This window comes from Cervus elaphus, chromosome 12, assembly GCF_910594005.1.
Source record: "Cervus elaphus chromosome 12, mCerEla1.1, whole genome shotgun sequence".
NCBI lineage: Eukaryota > Metazoa > Chordata > Mammalia > Artiodactyla > Cervidae > Cervus > Cervus elaphus.
In genome coordinates, this window is record NC_057826.1 from 28,099,939 (window position 1) to 28,120,995 (window position 21,057).

At 38.3% G+C, this 21,057-nt stretch overlaps 1 protein-coding gene across 1 annotated transcript in view; it reads right to left on the reverse strand.

The window, feature by feature from the left end:
• Window positions 1-21,057, reverse strand: part of SYT16 (synaptotagmin 16) — a 285,804-nt gene that overhangs the window by 138,513 nt on the left and 126,234 nt on the right. Inside the window, exon 2 of the mRNA XM_043920779.1 lies at window positions 8,779-8,958. Within this exon, the coding sequence (XP_043776714.1) occupies window positions 8,779-8,958 (180 nt within the window). The remainder of the gene's footprint in view (window positions 1-8,778; window positions 8,959-21,057) is intronic.

Consider the following 21,057-nt stretch of genomic DNA (forward strand, 5'->3'; position numbering starts at 1 on the left):
GGTGTATATGTACCACAGCTTCCTTATCCATTCGTCTGCTGATGGGCATCTAGGTTGCTTCCATGTCCTGGCTATTATAAACAGTGCTGCCGTGAACATTGGGGTGCACATGTCTCTTTCAGATCTGGTTTCCTCGGTGTGTATGCCCAGAAGTGGGATTGCTGGGTCATATGGCAGTTCTATTTCCAGTTTTTTAAGAAATCTCCACACTGTTTTCCATAGCAGCTGAACTAGTTTGCATTCCCACCAACAGTGTAATAGGGTTCCCTTTTCTCCACAACCTGTGAGGGTGTTTTTTGTGGATGAGATTAACAATTAAAACAGTGAACTTGTGTAAAGCAGATTTCCTTTCATAAAGTGCAAGGATCAGACCTGATCAGCTGAAGACCTTAACAGAGAGTGACCTCCCCTGAGCAAGAAGGAAAGTCACCAGTAGATGACCTTCAGACATCAATTGCAACCTTTGCTTTTTCCTGGGTCTCTAGCATATCAACCTGCCCTGCAGATTTGGGACATGCCAGCCTCTATAATAAGCTAAGTCCTAAAAAAAAATAAAAGAAAAAAAAATAGAACCAATATAATGTATTTGTGTGTTCATCTCTCTCCACCAAACAACGAGCAAGATGTGTTCTACCGCATCTAACGTCAATCTCTCCATCCTATCAATTAGTCTTTATTTTAGGCCCTTATAGCATTTATAATAACCTATAATTATTTTTATTTGCTTCTTCACTTTCAGTTTTGTCTTCCTGTCATTATCCAAAAATGGAATTTCCGAGAGAGTGGGGACTATATCTCTTTTTATCATTTTTTTTCCAGGATTTAGAAACTGAGTAACATAACATTGATACTTTTTTTTTAACATTGATTCTTAATAAATAATATTGAATAGATGAATGAATATTCTCAAACCAGTAACTTTTCAACTGCATTCTTTGGAATTTTTATCCATCAAACAAGGTTCAATCAGTCCTACTTTTATGGGTTTGTTAAGAGCATTCTCACTTATTTGTGTCTTAAGTCACCAAAACAAGTAACTAGACACCACAATGAATATTACCAAGGCTTATTCTGGTATTTAAACTCTTACAGTTCCTTACAGCTTTTCATCTCAGGTATAAGTTGAACCATATGAAACTTCCAACCTACAAAAACAGTAATTTCAAAAGGTTTGACCTAATATAACACATACTTAGAAAAATATGAAATAGCATAGCACAAATGAAAGCATTAAAATAGGAAGAGAAGATACTTTTCAATTTAGACTGTTAATAAGTGGACTTCCCCCTCTAGGCATTATTCTCCAGGTTGGGTCTTTTTTTGCATAAGCCCCACTGGGGAAGGGTGATAAGAAGAAAAGAGGGGCTATTCCATTTATTCCACTATTTAAGGACAAAAAAGTACAATGAGGGGCAATGATGGGAGGGGTTGAAGACTTCAACTTTATAAAAATAGCCAATTCATAATTTTAAAACAAACTGTTGTACAAACCAAAAGTTTATAAATTGTATCAAAAGCATTTCAGTAGTATTGACAGGTTTTAATCATCCTATTGGAAAAAGGAGGGAGGGGCATATTTAGCCTTTTCTTAATTCTAAAATACTTGATTCATTTAAAATTCATCTGATCAGTCCAAACCCAAAACCATCCCCACAGACCTGCAGGCAAAGAAAATACAACTTTAAAGACAGCAAACAAAACCTCCTAGAAAAGAGAATGAACTGTATTGCTTTTATATTATCCTTTAAGACATCTTTTTCAATGTATACTTTATTCATCAGTCATACTAAACATGAAGTACAAAGAAACCAACACTGTTTATTTACAACTGCAGGATGGGTACTTGGGTAAATGTCCTTCTCTATCTTAAGATGCTAATAATAATGATGATGATGATGAAACTATCCATATCCAGTATCCATACCCCTTATATATATATATTTACATCTGTTTCCAATCCCGATTCATACCATTTTGTAAAATTTGTCATTGCTCTTTCTTATTTGGGCACAAAAGGGAAATGGAATATAGGCACAACCATTCAGAAAACACTGGACAGTTACAAAGATGGATAGCCAGATTCTTCTGTCTGGGTCCAATATACTAAAATTTTGTAAAACTCAGAATCTTGAGTATAAATTACAGATGGTTATAATTTGACAATTTTGAGTAATCTTATAGACACTTTTTCTAAATGATTTTTCTTTTTTTAAAATCCCTGTGCAGAAGTCATCTGCTAAGAGTGCCATGGTATACATTGGGGTGATAGAGAGGGGAGGCATCCTAAAGGAAAAGCTTGCCTGCTGACCAAGACAGAACTGAAATAAACCAGTCAGGGAAAGAAATGGGTGGGGAACCAGCAGATGGATACTTTGTGGGCAGAAGGAAATGTGAATTGGGCCAGCATTAACATTGCTCAAGCTCTATCCTCTCCAACCTGAAAGGGGATGTCAGCAATGAACACACCCCTTCCATCCATGGCATTCCACCGCAGCCACATCTTTAAATTACCTGGTATTCTTTTTAAACCTGTACAGTTTGCCTCACCACTGTCACTCCCTATTCTGATATAATTAGTTTGCAGTGGGATTTGATCACTGGTAGTTTTTTAAAAGCCTCCCAGGATTGAGACTCAGTGTAGTTCAACTGGGCTCACAGCTGGAAAGCACTCTGTCTGCTGATTATAGTCTATACCAAAAATATCTGACCAGCTTTTGTTATCTCTCTTTGTAAGAATCATTCTAACCCAGATGGAGAATGTGAAATACCACTATTCAAGGAAAATGGTGAAAGAAAAAATTTCTATTCAATTCTTCATCAACTCTCCTAATGCTAAATGGTGATCCCTAAAAAGATATGTCCATGTTCTAGTCCCTGAAACCTTGAATGGTGGAAAGATATTTTCAGGTGTGACTATATTAAGGATCTTGAGATCTTCCTAGATTATCAGGGTGAGACCTAAATCCAATGACAAGTGGCAGAGAGAAGACACACATAGGAGGAGGTAACGTGAAGATGGAAGCAGAGACGGGCATGATGCAGGCATAAGCCCAAGAATGCCGAGGATGGTTGGCAGCCACTTGATCTGGGAGAGAGTGTGGACACCTTGATTTCAGACCTCTGGTCCCCAGAACTGTGTGGAAAATCAATTTATGTTCTTTTAAGACACCAAGTTTGTGATAATTTGTGTGGCAGCCACAGGAAACCAAACCATCCTCCAAATCCTCCCTTTCCCCTACTTTCTCCCATCCCAGAAGTTCAAAAGCACGAAAGAGTGGCTTGAATTGAGAACGGGTGGGCAAAAGAGTAGTGCCATTAAGACCTTGGCCTCTGACATTAGGCAGTTTTTGGATATGAATCTCCACTTTGCCACTTAATACCTTGGAAAACAATTCATCTCTCAAAGCCTCTGTTGCCTCATCTATAACATGGAGATTTTAATAGTATCTACTTACTGAATTACACTGTAGGAAGGTTGTACATGAACATACTCTGACCTAAATGCAGAACTGAAACCAAAAGTATCTGACAACCACAGCCTTGACGACCCAAGCAGAAGAAGGTGGGGCTGGTCGGAGCTCCTACTAGACCAGAAGTTAATCATCCCATTGAGGTGAAGGGATGGGAGTAGTCTTGAGGAGGAACTGGCCAGTTGGGCTTTCCAACCAACTGGTAGCTAGGGAGACACTGTCACATGTGAACCACCTCACTCCCGAGCTCCAGCTGACACAGCTGACTGCTGAGCCCTGGCTGAGCACCGGCTTTGCCTAAATGTACAAAATCTGTCAACACCTTATCTGGGTTTCCCAGGTGACACTAGTGGTAAAGAAAAAAAAAAAAAAGCCCATCTGCCAGTGCAGGAGACATAAGAGGTGCAGGTACGACCCCTGGGTTGGGAAGACCCCCTGGAGGAGGTCATGGCAACCCACTCTTGCCTGGAAAACCCCATGGACAGAGGAGCCTGGTGGGCTACAGTCCATAGTGTCGCAAAGAGTTGGACCCAGCTGAAGCAACTGAGCATGCATACACACGGTGTCTCATGGTGCTCTTGTTTCTGTCACCCCCACACCTTCCCATGCTCCGTGGTGAGACACTAAACTTCAATTTGCTTCCTCAAAGTCAGTCAGTTTGGTTCGAGATCAATAATCAGCCTGAGGGATTTGCACTCCCACTCCACGCTCTTGTTCATCAGAGAGCAGTGGGCACAGATGTGCGCTCATTTACTATGATGTGCTATTCCTCCCTGCTGGTTCCCCTGACCCGCAGAGGAGTGTCAGCCTCTGCCTCTAAGCCTTCCCAGGGAAGGCTTCCCTAGGATCCTTCCAGGCAAGACAAGTACATAATTTGAAGACCCAGTGCAAAAATGGAAGGACCTTTGGTTCAAAAACCATTAAGAATTTCAAGAGGGCAACAGCAGAGCACTAACCCAAGAGAAGCGTCCCTTTCTGGCATGGAGTCCTGTGTAACAGGTCATGTGCCCTTGAATCCAGTCCTGGCTCTAGGGGGCTTCAGGGGGTATGCTCCCCAGCCTCTGATATAGGCCACCCCACCACAAGGTACAACTACTCCCTAGCAGGAAGACAGTGACTCTTAGACATCTACTGTCTTCTCTCCAGAGGGTCATGCAGAAACTCCTAAACCCTATGTGACATGAGCTACTCACTGAGGAACTGCTAGAAATCTTCCCCAGGTCTCTTTCCTCACATCCCCACCAGTATGTCCCACCTCTGCAGCAGCCATGCTGGGCCCACGTGGGACACATGTAGGGCAGTCTCCAGCCACCTTCCACAAGGGGATGCACATGGAGCTCTGCTTCTCATCACGTCCTCAGGCCATATTGGACTCCGATCTTCTCACTACACCCATGGCAGGTGGCCCCCAACACCCGCCACACTTCTCAGGGTCCAGGCAACTTTCAAACCCTCCAAATCTCTTTCCCTGTAGTCCTTCCAAACTATGGGATGCCCTTCCCAGCGATGGAAAGCCTTTCTTCTTCTCCTCCCTGCCTGGGAGGAACCACCCTCCTGTACATCTTCTATCCTTTCTACACTGTGCTTCTGGAAATGAAGCTCTCTGCTCCAACTTCTAAATGTTGCCTTTGATACATAAAGAAAGCTTCTGAGGGAAAAACGAACAAACAAAAAATCTTATCTCTCTTTCAAAGCTAAGATTCTTTATTATTTCACCATGGGATTTTTATTTTTAATCAACTTTTATCTCAACCCTGAACATTTCCACCAATTAAAAATGAGTAAAATATTTAAAAAACACTGAACAATGGCTTCTTTGTGACAACCCATATCTACCCTTCCCCCAAAGCAATCACTACCAATAAATAACACAAGTACTTTGCATTAAGAAGTCAAATAATCCATGTAACAGACTTAGCAAGTATGAAGAGTAAATGCTAAATAAATGATAGCCATCAATTATAATTATCTAATTATTATTATTACCTATGTTATTAGGAAGAAACTGTTTCAGTTCTTTATCCCCTTACCTACATTCAGATAAATGATATGTGAAAATCTGTTGAATTTTGAAAAAAAAATATAGCCTAAAAGGCATTTTTGTGGGGTAAATTATTTTGCACAACAGTTTCAGAAAATGAACTGTCATGTCTGCCTAATATTATCACACAAACAAAAAAAACTATTTTATTCTTCAGAACCTCACACATATATTAGATTATAATGATTAGATTGCTAATATCCAGCCCTTTTTTGATCTATAAAAATGGAAATTTCATATGGTTCAACCTCAGAGTAAGATGGTCTTGTCACTTTTTAATCATTTTCATTAGGTCTCCTCCATTCATAGACTGAGACCTAGAGAAGAAATTGCTATGGTAACCCCAAGGATCAAATAGGACTGCATTGTAGCAATGGGGAGAAACCTAGCCCAAACTCATAAATTTGCAAGTGACGACTTAAGACCCAGAGAAGTGAAGTAAACCTCCAGAATACCACAGCCAATTAGTGGCAAAACTAAGCTCTGACTGTCTTCACTGTGTTTCTTTCTACCATACCAGGCTGCCTTCCTCCCTTCCTAACATTTGTCAAAATATGTTAAGAACATCCCATCTTCACTGAGAAGTCAGGGTTCTGCAGATGATAATTAAGGCAAACATCAAAAGTTAGATAAAATCTGGGCTAACGGCACATTTTTCAAAGACTCTTGATCAATAATAATTAAACATTCAAAGGAGAAATGTCAAAATGAAGGTGTTTGTTTCTTCATTGTAATTTGTAGATTCTCCTGATTAAACTATTTTTAAAGCTCCCTTTAGATGATCCCACTCTCAGTGTTGCTTGAGCTAACAGCTAACAGCTTATTGTTATTGTTTCAATATTATATTCAACTTATTTGCAAGTATAATTCATAATTGTTTCTAAATTACTCAGATAACATGTCAAACAAGACAAAAAGAAAATATCTTAAATAGCTCTAACCTTAGTTCTTTGTACTTATTAAAGTCTGAAAAGGAGAAACCATCACCGACTTTAATCTCCCAATTTAAGTAATGAATACAACATGTTCGTGTGTGATGTCACTCCTAGAAGCCACTACTGTGACTGGAATTGTGTTAATACTACACAACTATGGTTAAAGTTCTATTAGGTCTTTTACCATAGGCATCATGCTGGTATCTTTACAAAATTAATTCACATAATCGAGACCAACCCTGTAAGGGGTGTATTGATGACCCTGATATACATATAAGGAAAACATTTAGAATGGTTCCATAATTTGCCTCAGTCATACAACTAGTGAAAGTGAGCTGCTGAAAGAGGAAAGCATCACTATGAACCCTAACTCCATATCACCTCGTAACTAAGCAGAAGTCTCACCTACGTCCCAGTTGAGACAATAGTGGCTAAAGCATTTGTAAGTCCCAGATTTCGCATGAAAAATTCTATTTTAAATATTCCACTCTATTTTCAGAAGACAAGCCAGATGTCCCAAGTGGAGTTCAAAAACGAAGGCTACTGCAACAGTAGGAATGCCAAATCAACTGCCAGAACTACACTTTATACCCCTTCCATTATTCTCCCCTATGGTGATTTTAAGAGACATCACACTCTTTGATACTGTTTCCTTAAAAAGTGGAACTTAATCTCCCTTCCCCTGAAGATAGACTGTACTTAGTAAACGACCAGAATATGGTGGAGGAGATATTGAATGACCTTCCTAGACTAGGTCATTAAAAAACTGACTTCCTCTTGCTCTCCTCTCTTGGATCATTCACTCTGGGGGAAGCCAGCTGCCATGTAAAAAATACATTCAAGCAGCTCTGTGGAGGGTTCACATAGCAACTAAAGCCTTCTGCCTGGAAGTGAGGTCATCAGTCCCAATCAAGCCTTTAGATGACTGCAGCTGACATTCTGTTTGCAGCATCATGAAAAACTCTGATCTGTAATAACCACTCACCTAAGTTAAACCCATATTCATCAACTTTGAAAACTTTGAGATAATAAATATTTGTTGTGGGGTAATTTGTTAAAGCAAAAAGTAATTAATACATGACAGTGAAGTGAAAGTGTTAGCTGTTCAGTCATGTCCAAGTCTTTGCGACTCCAGGGACTATATCCCACCAGGATCCTCTGTCTATGAAATTCTCTAGGCAAGAAAACCACAGTGGGCTGCCATTTCCTCCTCCAGAGGATCTTCCTGATCCAGGGATCAAACCCTGTCCCCTACATTGCAGGTGGATTCTTTACCTTCTGAGCCAACAGGGAAGCCCCATATTCATCAATTCTGAAAACTGTGAGATAATAAATATTTTTGCGGGGTGTAATTTGTTAAAGTAATAGATAATTAATATATATTTATTCCTAAATTATGCCTTTTATATAGCAAAGTAAACAAGTTAAACCATATCTACATAAGGTACCATATCAATAAATCAAATATTGTCATTGGTCCAGGCTATGGGATAGCTAAGCAGTGTTTTCCTCAAGGTCTTGCCCCAGCTCAAAAACATAATGTAAGACTGTCCCTCCACCAGTTCTGTCATGCCCCACCTATGGGCCACGGGGAAGAAGAGTGAGAATCAGACTAACAAAATGTTTTTTTAAAAGCCAAGTGGTTACCTATAAAATAAGAGCACTGTCTTTAAACGTCCAGCTTTTGTGTGATTATAATCACTTTGTGATAACATCCTGTATCACAAAGTTCTATCCTTCAGTAATTGAAAATAGAATATGTTCTTTAAGAGCCGGAAGCTGATTATTTCTTTCAGTGTGTTATTTTCCCCATTAAACTGAAGGAAGGAAGTTAGTAAATGATTTAGTAGATTCAATGAACTGAAAACCTCCCTCTAGAAAAGTGACTGTTGCCATACGAGGTGGGGAATGGCCCTACGCACTAAAAATCTCAGAAACAGCTAACTAAAGTGAAGTGTCAACATCATTCCAAAATAATGAAACCAAAACACATCAAGGCTCTTGTCAATCAAAATCCTTATTTTTTTCTTTCCCTTCAAGCTTTAGTCAGAGGGAAACTCAACACAGACATCTAAAAAGCTAAGAAGACAAGGAAGCGGTGGTCGGCCTTTTCCTGTCTGCTCTTTGGACCCTAAAGAGAGCATTACTTCCCTAAAGCTAATGTATTCTTTGGTAATGTCCATTCATCATGCTGCCACAGCAGCTGCTAAACTGTTCATGTGTGATTTCTTAATGGGGTCCATCCAGGAACAGTGATAATCCTTCCCTGACCAAAACCACAGCCAATGCCAAGCTCAGGAGAGCTTCACATTATGTGAAGCATAATGCTTACCTGGCCCTTCGCAGATTCCAGTCTTGTCTTTAGAGTGCTTTCTCTTCCCGCGTTGCTCCAGACATGGAAGGCCTCCTGTGGTCTCGAAACTCAGCTTCTTGTTGATGAAGAGGAAGAGGACAACCAGAAGGACAAGAAAGACCCCAGCTGCAGACAAGAAGCCGATGGCCTCGGGAGGGACTAGCAAGAGAACACAAAGGAAAAAAATATCACCAAGTGAACCACCTTTTAGTTCTAACAAGTGATCAAACTTATCTGGAATCTTCACAATTATTAGAATGCCAGATACTCTGCAAGTCCTGAACTGCTGGCATGCCTAGAACTGTGTACAGGGGAAAGGAAAAGGACTATTGCCAGGTACATCAGGCTAGGCTGGTTCCTAGATGACAGACCTCCACTCCCTTACACATGTGGCTTCTTCTGCCTGTAATATAACTTCTCTGGGCCCTATCCTTCTCTTAATATTCAACATCAAGCATGCAGACTATTAGATATCAGTCAAATGGGTTGAGCTTGAAATGGCTGACCAGTGTTATAAAAGCAAGTCTTTTAAAAACACAACTGCCTAAAACTTAGAAAAACTAATTACACAAGACAAAGTTGCAGACATACATCTGTCAACATCAGCAATTGGAGGAAAGTCATTTCCTGGATATGGTTTTTCTAATTCAACTAAGCAGCACATGATAGTGATGATTACCAGTGGCGACAAGAAAATTCCTAATCTGTGCATCCATATTATAAATTATAATTATATTCTGAATGCTAATATTTTAGAATTTTGGAAGATGAATTTTCATCTTCCCCTGTCCCCTCCTCATCAAAAAATTCCCAAACTTTAAATGACCCTGTGCTGCCCAGGTCCATAGTCCCAGCTATTGAGATCAGCTGTGAGGTACATAGAGCAGAAAGGTCAGAGCTACTTCCAGGTTGAGAGAAGACTCCCTCAAAGAAATGTCATTTGAGGAAAGACAACATTTCATAAAGAAATCCAAAAATCAAGTTGTATAAAGGAATCAATCACAAAGCAGGTGTCAGGAAGAGTTATTCAAGGCAGTTGGGTATATGCAAAAGCTTATGAAAATAACTCTCCTAAGAGCAGTTTTAATCCTTGAGCAGGTTTAATATGTGGATTAATAATATGAAGAAATAATATCCAGCTCATGCTACCTTCCAGATAAAGAGAGAAAGAATGAATCAAACCAGTCCCAACCCTATGAAAAGAGAAAAAATGGCACTGCCTCACTAAATCAATCTAGTGGCAAGCCAGAGAAAGAACAAGACAAAAATAGCTTTGTAGCCTGCAAAATGATAATAGTGCCTGCTTATCAAAACCAACATATATTGTGAATTTAAAAAGTATGCATGTATTGATTATTCCCTCTGCCTCTAGAGGCAACACAGGTAGCAACGTTTACTGGCATAGGTTCAGCGGTCACACCACCTGGGGAGAAATCACAATCTGTCACTTATTATCTGTGTGGCCTTGAGCAAATTATTTAACCTCTCTGTGCTCCAGTTTTCTAAGTAATAAAAGAAGACAATAAATATAACTACATTAAAGATTAAATGAGCTAACACAAGGAAAATAACCTGTATAGCACCTAGCACTTAGAGAGTTCTCAAACAGGAATTAACATCTTCCTCGGTAGCATCATTATCAGCTTTACAGACTTTTTAAAATACCTAGGAGCAGTCAAATACGAGATGGATGTGTTGCTTTGTACACAGGCTGTGCTCCACACCCCATTTCCCTCTCTTGCATTAAAGTAATTATCCCAGAGGGATGGGGTTAGGGATAAAGTAGGAGCCTGAGAATAGCAGCTACAAACTACTACATATAAAATAGATTTAAAAAAACAAGGTGCTATTGTATAGCACCAGGAGCTATATTCAATAACCTATAATAAACCATAATGGAAAATGATATGAAAAAGAATATGTCTGAATATGTACAGCTTAATCACTTTGTTGTACACCTGAAACTAACACAACACTGTGAATCACCTACACTTAAAATCATCTCTATCTCTCCCCCTCCCCGCCACCAATTCTTGTATTTTCAACCACTTCCCTTAGTAGATACCACATCATTTTCACCTGCATTAAAAATTCACTAAGTATCTCCCATCCTTACGAGCCCCTCCTCGCCACCATATGTTCTCTTCAACCATAGCCCTGCTTTTTCCCAGTCACAACTGACCATCTTCAGAGTACCCTACACTCACCTCCACTCTCTTACTTCCAAAGCCTCTAGGATCCATTACCCAGATTCCCACTGATCTCCAAGTACCCAGTCTTACCCCCCACAAATCCCTTCTCCACAAGGCAGCCAGAGTGATCCTTCTGAAATAAGTCTGATTTGTTCAATTGCCCCACTAAAGCCCTCTGCAGTGGGTTTAATTGTGACCCCCAAAAGAGACATCCACCCTGAATCTCAGAATGTGACCTTATTTAAAATAAAAGGTCTTTGCAATGTAATTAGGGTAGGATCTTCAGATGAGATTAGCAAAATCAGAGTGGGCCCTAAATACAGTGATAAGTATCCCTAAAAGACACTGGAAAGGAGAAAACACAGAGAGAAGACGACCATAAGAAGATGGGAGAGAAGACTGGAGTTATAAAGCCAACTGAGGAATGCCAAGGCTTGCCAGCAGCCACCAAGAGCTAGGAGAGAGCCCTGGAAGAGGTACTCTCTCAGAGATTCCAGAGGAATCAACTTTGCTGATATCCTAATTTTGGACTTCTGGCCTCCAAAATTGTGAGAGAACAAATTTGTTGTCTTAAGCTGTCAAGCGTTTGGTAATATGTCATGGTAACCCTTAGAAACTAATTTACCCTCCAATGGCTTCTCATCACCCATAGGACAAAACTTGAATTATTCAACTTGGTTTGCAAGACTTTTCATGACCTAGCTGCTGATTCTAGCCTTTATCACTCATCACTCCCCAGCATCAAACTCTTTGTTGCCATCATATTCATCTATTTCTGGTTCCCCAAACATAGCTCACCTCCAGACCTTTGGAGAGACTATTTCAAATCCATGGAATGACTGTGCACTCTCTACTGTCTAACACTGATACTAGACTTCCTCTGAAAGCCTTTTTTGTTCCTCTTGACCAGGCTGGATGCTTCTACTATGAGTTCCCACCCACTGAGACCTCAACAGCTTTTTCAAGTGTTTTCAAATGTTAAATTTTCAACTTCATAAGAACAAGGACTTTGCCTCAGTTACCCAATGCGCTCTCAGCAGCTAACCTAGGAGATGCATGATACATATTTGATGCTTAAATAAATGTTGAATTCTTCTGTGCTATGACATGTTGATACATGGAAACTTCTGGAAAGAAAACATATACCTGAAGTAGGTCAGTAACACTAACAACGTAAGATATGATTTTTGTAAGATCCAGGTTTAGGGAAAAAAAGGTTCATCTATTGTCTATAAGCAGAAACATTTGCACCTAAATAATGCCATTCATTAGTGAAACTAAATCTTGATTTTTGAATACACTGTATTTTTCCATTATAAAACATAAAATCTACAAAATACAGAAAAAGATGATGACAACCACAGTTAAGATTTTGTGTACTTCCTGCCAGTCATTTTGATATTCAGGCAAATACTAATTGTCTGTATTGATTTTTTGTTTTTTGTCTTTATTGTCTTGTAAAAAAATTTTCTAGATAAAAACTTCTATTATTTTTTAGAGACTTAAAGAAAAAATGATTCATGCATTTAGTAAAATATTTTTAAAATATTGGAAAATGTTTTTTTAAAGATCATGTTGAAACTCACCACCTATCATTGTTTTCTTTTATATTTTCTTAACTATTTTTACCAACATTGACATACTATCTTATATTAATGCATTTAATTTAAAAACATTCACAAATTCCAGATTGAAGACAATATATAATATATATAATATTATATATATACATATATATATAAAATATATAAGGAATTTCAATATAAATCTCCAAAGATGAAAGAAAGAATTGGGAGAAAGCTCTTGTATTATTCAAAATAACTCTGCTTTTTGTAGATGAAAATATTTTTGTTAGTAATCATTCTTGTAGCAGTGACTAAACTATGGGTAGGTACAAAATTCCTGGGTAGGTACAAAGTTCCTAGGTAGGTACCAAAATGTCTTTCTCCTCAAAATTATCTAGACATCACTGCATTAACTTTTAATGTTTAATGTTTCATAAATGAATGTGACACTGCAGCTACTTTTTGTTACCATATGGGCAACAGAATTTTTTTATCTAGAATCTTTTCAATACAAAATTTTAATTTAATTTTTCTTTTAATACCAAAAATTATCAGAATGTGACTTTTTATGGCATCTTTTGTTGATTTTCCCTAGAATCTAGTCTTTTCACCAGCATATCCATGACTTTTTTAAAGCCTGGAAGAATTTTCTTCAATGATGTCTGATAATTTGTGCCAATTGTTCTTGTTTCTGCCTTAAACTAGGGTACTATTTCTTTAGTTACCAATTTTTAGGGTTTTTTTCTTCTGCATCCTAGCAGATCCCAAATATGGCCTACACTTTTCATTTAACTAAATAGGTGAACGTGTGCTGTTACCTACTTCTCTACTGTAAACTCAGTATATTTGAGTCAGTGGCAGACTGTGGGAGAAGATAAAGTCTTTAGAGTTGGATGATGAAGAACACTAGGATAAACACAAATGTAGCTAAAGCAGAGGGAAAACTTAGTTTGAGGAGTGTGGTTATTTCATGAGAGTTCATATTCCTCTCAGAATGTATCAATTTTAATTTCATCTTATTCTGTGTATTTATGAGTACTTAATTGGAAGTCTGAAGAGGTGCATGAGAGACTGGGAGCCAAATGCTACATTAAACTATAGTTTAGTGTATGTATCTGGTTAGCCAAAAAATTTGTTTAGGTTTTTTTGTTATATCTTATGAAAAACTTAATCAAAAATTTTGGCCAACCCAATACTTTCTATATGAGTAGAGTATCAAGGAAATGACTGAGAAGTTAGCAGTGACCTCAGACTTGTAAGAATTGCTTAACCAGGGTTGCAGACAAACTAATCTCTCTAAAAATTGTTAAAAATTACAAATATGACCTAGCAATTCCATGTCTAGGTATATATCCAGTGGAATTGAAAATACACACATTCTCAAAAAAACCTGTGAATGAGTGTGCATAGCATTATTCATAATAGCCAAAAAAGTGGAAATAGACTAAGTATCCAGACACTGATAAATAAAATGTGGCATATCCACACAATGGAATATTATTCCACCAAAAAATGAAGTACTGATACATGCTACAGTATGGATGAAACTTAAAAAAACTACACTAAGTGAAAAACATCTGACACAAAAGGCCACGTAATTGTGTAATCGGTCCCACTTATATTAAATGGCTAATAGACAAATCCAAGGTGACATAAGGCATATGAATTGTTTCCAGAAGCTAATAGGGTAGTGGGAGGAATAGGGAGAAATGAGGAGTGACTGCAAATGGGTATGGGTTTTTTTTTGTTTTTTGAGGTAATGAAATTATTCTGAAATGAGATGGTGCAATGCTTGTGCAACTTTGTGAATATACTAAAACCCAGCGATAGTACACTTTAAGAGGTGTGAATTTTATGGAATATGAATTTCATCTCAAAAAGATGTTTCAATTCCAGTCTTTTAGTAAAGACTGGGAAGAAACATGAGAAAAATGAGTTTTCTGAGATTTGGCTTGGAAGTTATTTTCTTCATGTTTAAACACTGTATAATTTTATTATTTCAGAATTTAGAATTAAAAATAAAGTCTGAATATTATAAAGTATGGGAATTGTATCAGCAGAGCTCTAGCATCAGTGTGTAACACCGAGCACAGCAAGCCAACAGTTCTATTGGTCAAAGCCAGAGAGTTTGATGCTGCTGAGTTTGAGTCTAAACAAAACAAGGGATTTTGGCAGGAAAGCCTTACGTCATCTTGCATTCCATATATACAAATGCTATGATGAAGAACAAGCATTACATGTATCATCTGCTATAGATGACAAGGGCACATATGTCAAGAAACTTCACTGCCATCTGCAGAGTAACTCATCTAATTATTCCAGCAATTACTAAATTGGAAATCAGATGGCTGTGAAGTTCGGTCACATAGTTCATACTGAAAACTTCCTCAAAGTTATATCTCTCACGTTCCACTGGAGAGCCCCATCTGTTGGTTCACAAGCAGGGGCTCAAGGAGAAGACAGAGCATGCAAAGACATGAACAAAGAAGCCTCTGTATGTCACATGGTCAATGGATGTTTGTACATTTCATTCCACAGTTGCTGAAAAGGTTAAAAAAAAAAAAGCTAGCCAATTGCAGCCATCTGACTCACAAGTACTAGATATAACATAAGAGAAAACTGAAATTTTACTTAACAAAATGCTAAGGCAGGGAAATCAGAAATAACTGAGCAATGATAATGGAAATAATTAAAGAGTAAAGTTATAATTTATCAGGAATAAACTTTCTTGGCACTGCTCTGAAGATTGTGAGGAATCTCATTAAAAACAAGAGGAAAGCCTGATGTAAATCTAAAACTCTACTCACTTAAACACTTCTACCATCCTTGAGAGCCATCAACCTGACACTCCTATTTTCCATCACACCATTTTTATTTGATCCATCCCTTTAAAATGCAGCATTGGAAGAGAACAAGATGGCAGAGGAGAAGGTGGACATGGACTCTCCACAGATACATCAGAAATACACCTTCAGACACAGAAGTGCATGCAGAATACCAGCTGAGAGCGGACAGGAGTACCTGACCAGCAGAAAAGAATATACAGAACCACGCAAAACTCTGTAGGAGGAAGGAACTAGGGAGAAAAACAGGAGTGTTAGTAGGACTGGACCTGCCCTCAGCAGGTGGGGGAACTGAAGCAGGGGTCTAAGCTCCACATTGGGGCAACTGTCTGAGTCAGAGGAGAAACATTTAAGGCTGAGAGTCAAACAGCTGATCTGTGGCAGCCTAAATAGAATGAGAATCAGACAGTCCTTGCCACAGCCATACTTACCCCGGACAGGGACACCGGTCACCTGGAAGGTGCTGCAGCTGGAGCTGGAGTTTAGGGATTGTGGCGCAATCCCAGGGTGAGGGCTGCTGTTGGCTGTGGAGAGACTGATAGAGGGGATGTGAGGGAGGAGACTGTGGTGGGAAATGCCTGTGGAAGAAAGCCAGGCAGCCATGGAAGCAAGGCGAAACTGTTGAGTCGTGCATAGGGGGTGGAGCTATCACTATAGCCTCTCTCCCCACATGCCAGCATCAGCCGCTGAACAATAGAGAGGAAGGCCCATCAAACGCCTGATGCACTGAACTACTGAGTAGGGCCCCAACCAGGGGGGCCCCTCTATGTGCCTGACGCACCAAACAACAGAGAAGGTCCCCAGGCGAGGGAGCCCTCTAAGTGCCTGAACAGCGGAGCTATGGAGAAAGACTGGCCAAAGAGGCCTTCTGACCACCTACAAGAGGTGAGCTACAAGAGGCTCAAAAAAAGACTCTTTAGGGCTGTAACTCCTGGGACGGAAGCAGTCTGTGACCCTGCACACTTTGCACTGCGCCATCTTCACGCTCAACTCTCACGAAGGCAGAGCTGCCACAGGAAAAAGAAATCTTGTGTCTATGCGTGCAAGGTCACTTCAGTCGTGTCCAACTCTTTGCGACCCTGTAAACTGTGGCCTGCCAGGCTTCTCTGTCAGGGGGGTTCTCCAGGCAAGAATACAGGAGGGTATTGGCCAATACTGGTTGCCATACCCTTCTAGAGCACTCTATTTCCTGCTGCCCTAGCCGCCAACTCCCCTGAGTATCTGGTGCTGCCAGAACCCCTGCGACACAAGCAGCTACACCACTTCCACATCTGGCCCTCACAGGGGCAAACCCAAGTCCTCCAGGGCAGCCTCAGGAGCAACCCCCAGTGGACGACCCAAATGCATAGGTGGAAATAAAACCACAACTGAAAGCCAGGGGCAGTGTGGCTAAGGAAGAAGGCTCAAAACCTTCCCACCAGCTGGACAAGCTGCAGATTAAATCCACACGATCAACTAGGCAGACCCTGTGTCTGTAGAGTATATAAAAGCACATCAAGAGCTCCCACAAAAGAAAACGCACTAGTCCAGATAGCTGTGGACATTGGAGGCAAGAACATACAGGAGTAGGACCAAATTAGAATCTGAGCTGCCCCCACAACAGGTCCAGAGATGAGCACAGTGTTGGAGGGCATCCTCAGGAGGTGAGGTGGACTGTGACTCCCAGGGAGGGAAGGACTCTAACAGCAGTGACTCAAGAAAAACATTTATTATGCTCATGTTTTGACTTGTTCTGTAGATTCTTTCGGATTTTTTTTTTTTACTTTTTTTTCCACCTGTGTTGTAGTTGTCGATTTTATTGGCACTATGAAATCTAAGTTTTTGAGGTTTTTTTTTTCCCTCAGTCATATTTTTTATTGCTGTTATAAACCTCTGCTTCTATGTTGGGCTTTTGCAGTTCTGTGGAGTTTTCCCTTTTTTTTTTTCTTTTTTTCTCTTTTTTTAAACTTAATTTTTAAACCTATTATTATTTTTTCTACATTTATTCCTTTGTTTGCTTTTCCTACTGTTCTTTTCCCCTTGCAGTTAATCTTTAATGTATATAAATCTTCTATATCTACCTCTATTTAACTTTGCATATCTATTCTTTCTTTCCTTTCCTCTCAACATATTTGTTAGTTTTATTTTCATTGCTTTATTCCCCAATTGGTACCTTGCTTTAGTTTTGTTTTCCAGTTTGTGCTTTAGATAGTTTTGTTCTTACTGGTAGATATAATTTTTGGTTTCCTTTGTTCACCAGGTCAATCTACTGTACTTTATTTTTATTGGACTGTTTTGATTTTGCTTATGGGTATATATGTATATGTGTATATTCAGTTACACTTTTTATTGTTATAAACCTCTGCCTCTATGTTGGGTTTTAGCAGTTTTGTGGAGTTTTCCTTTTTTTTTTTTTCTTTTTTTCTTTCTTCTTCCTTTTTTTTTTTCTCTTTTTTATAATCTTATCTATTAATTTTTAAAAATCTATTATCTTTTTCTACATTTGTTCCTTTGTCTTTCCTACTGTTCTTTTCCCCTTGCAGTTAATCTTTAATGTATATAAATGTTCTTCATCCTCCTCTATTTAACCTTGCATATCTATTCTTTCTTTTCTTTCTTTCCTTTCCTCTAAACATATTTGTTACTTTTGTTTTCATTGCTTTATTTCCCACTTGGCACCTTGCTTTAGTTTTGTTTTCTGTTTTGTGCTTTAGTTAATTCTGTTCAATTGGTAAATATAATTTTTTATTTACTTTGTTCACCAGGTCAATCTACTACACTTTTAGTTGGACTGTTTTGATCTTGCTTATGGGTGTATATGTTTTTGTGTATATTCCATTATTTTAATTAGTATTTGCTTGATTTTGTAATTCCCATTTGTCTGGGGTTCATCTTTGGTTTCTCATTTTGGGGTATTTGTTTTCACCTCACTTAATGTCATAACAAACCACTTGTGGAATCTTCATTCCTGACCAGAGATTAAGCCCTGATCCTTTGGAGTGGGAGCACTGACTCTAAGACCCTAGACTCCCAGAGAACTAACCCTAGGGAGTATCAAATATTGAGAACTCACACTAAGGAAACCACTTGAATGCAAGACCTGGCATCACACAACCACCAGCAGCACCCTGTGCAGGACGCCTCATCTAAACAAAAAACAAAACAAAAATACAAACCCAATTCAGGAGACAGATTTACCAACTAACTCAGCTTTACCCATCAGAGGAAATACAAACAAACAACAACAACAACAAAAAAAACTCAGCACAAATCTCACCCCATATGAAGCTTACACAAACCATTGGACCAACCTTAGGAGGGCAGAAACCAAAAGGAAGAAGGAATTCAACCTTGAAGCCTGCGAAAAGGAGACCTCAAACACAATAAGTTAAAATATATATATAGTGCTCGCTTTGGCAGCACATATACTAAAATATATATGTATAACGAAAAGGCAGAGAAATACTACACAAATGAAGGAACAAATTAGAAAACACAGAAGTCCAAATAAATGAAGAGGAAATACGCAAACTACCTGAAAAAGAATTCAGAATAATGATAGTAAAGATGATCAAAAACCTTGAAAACAAAATGGAGAAAATGCAGGGATCAATTAACAAAGACCTAGAGGAATTAAAGGATAAACATACAGAGACAAACAACACAATTACTGAAATTAAAAATACTCTGGAAGGAATCAACAGCAGAATATCTGAAGCAGAAGAACGAATCAGTGAGCTGAAAGATAAAATGGTATAAATAAGTTCTGAAGAGCAGAACAAAGTAAAAAGAATGAAAAGAACTGAGGATAGTCTCAGAGACCTCAGGAACAATATCAAATGCACCAACATTAGAATTATAGGGGTCCCAGAAGAAGAGAAAAAGAAAAGGTATGATAAAATTTTTGAAGAGATTATAGTTGAAAATCTCCTCAACATGGAAAAGGAAATAGTCAATCAAGTCTAAGAGATGCAAAGAGTCCCATATAGGACAAACCCAAGGAGAAACATGTCAAGACACAGACTAAACACAAAGAAAGAATATTAAAAGCAGCAAGGAAGAAGCAACAAGTAACATACAAGGGAAACCCCATACATTTGACAGTTGATCTTTCAGCAGAAACTCTGTAGGCCAGAAGGGAATGGCAGGATATATTTAAAGTACTGAAAGGGAAAAAATCTACAAGATTGCTGTATCTAGCAAGGATCTCATTCAAAATTGATGGTGAAATCAAAAGCTTTTCAGACAGCAAAAGTTAAGAGAATTCAGTACCACCAAACCAGCTTTACAACAAATGTTAAAGGGACTTATATAGTCAAGAAATACAAGAGAAGGAAAAATATCTACAAAATCAACCCCGAACAAAACAATTAAGAAAATGGCAATAGGAACATATATATCAATAATTGCTTTAAATGTAAATGGATTAAATGCTCCAACCAAAAGATACAGACTGGCTGAATGGATACAAAAACAAGACCCATATATATGTTGTCTACAAGAAACCCACTTCAGACCTAAAGACACATATAGACTGAAAGTGAGAGGATGGAAAAATATATTCCATGCAAATGGGAAGCAAAAGAAAGCTGGAGTAGCAATCCTCATATCAGACAAAATAGACCTTAAAATAAAGAAGATTACAAGAGATAAGGAAGGACACTACATAATGATCAAGGGATCAATCCAAGAGGAAGACATAATAATTGTAAATATCTATGCACCCAACATAAGAGCACCTCAGTACATAAGACAAACACTAACAGACATAAAAGGAGAAATTGACAGTAACACAATAATAGTAGGAGACTTTACCATCCCACTCACACCGATGGACAGATCATCAAAACAGAAAATTAATAAGGAAACACATGTTTTAAATGATACATTACATGAAATGGAGCTCTTTGATATCTTCAGGACATTCCATTCAAATGCAGAAAAATATACCTTCTTCTCAAGTGCACATGGAACATTCTCCAGGATAGACCACATCTTGGGTCACAAATCAAACCTCAGTAAATTTAAGAAAATTGAAATCAAGCATTTTCTCTGATCACAATGCTATGAGACTAGATATCAATTTCAAGAAAAAAACTGTAAGAAACACAAACACATGGAGATTAAGCAATACATTTCTAAACAACCAACGGGTTAATGAAGAAGTCAAAAGGGAAATAAAAAGATTTCTAGAAACAAATGACAATGAAAATATGACAACTCAAAACCTATGGGATGCAGCAAAAGCAGTTCTAAGAGGGAACTTTATAGCAATACAATCCTACCTCAAGAAATAAGAAAAACATCAAATAGACAACCTAAATTTATACCTAAAACAACTGGAAAAAGAACAAAAAGCAACCAAAATTAGTAGAAGGAAAGAAATCATAAAGTTCCAAGGAAAAATAAATGAAAAAGAAATGAAAGATAAAATAGTAAAGATTAATAAAACTAAAAGCTGGTTCTTTGAGAAGATAAACAAAATTGACAAGCCTTTGGCCAGACTCTTATAGAAAAAAAAAAAAAGAGAAGAATCAAATCAATAAAACTAGAAATGAAAAAGGAGAGGTTACAACAGGCAATGCAGAATTACAAAGGATTATAAGAGACTATTATGAGCAACTACATGGAAATAAAATGGATAACCTGGAAGAAATGAACAGATTCTTAGAAATGTTC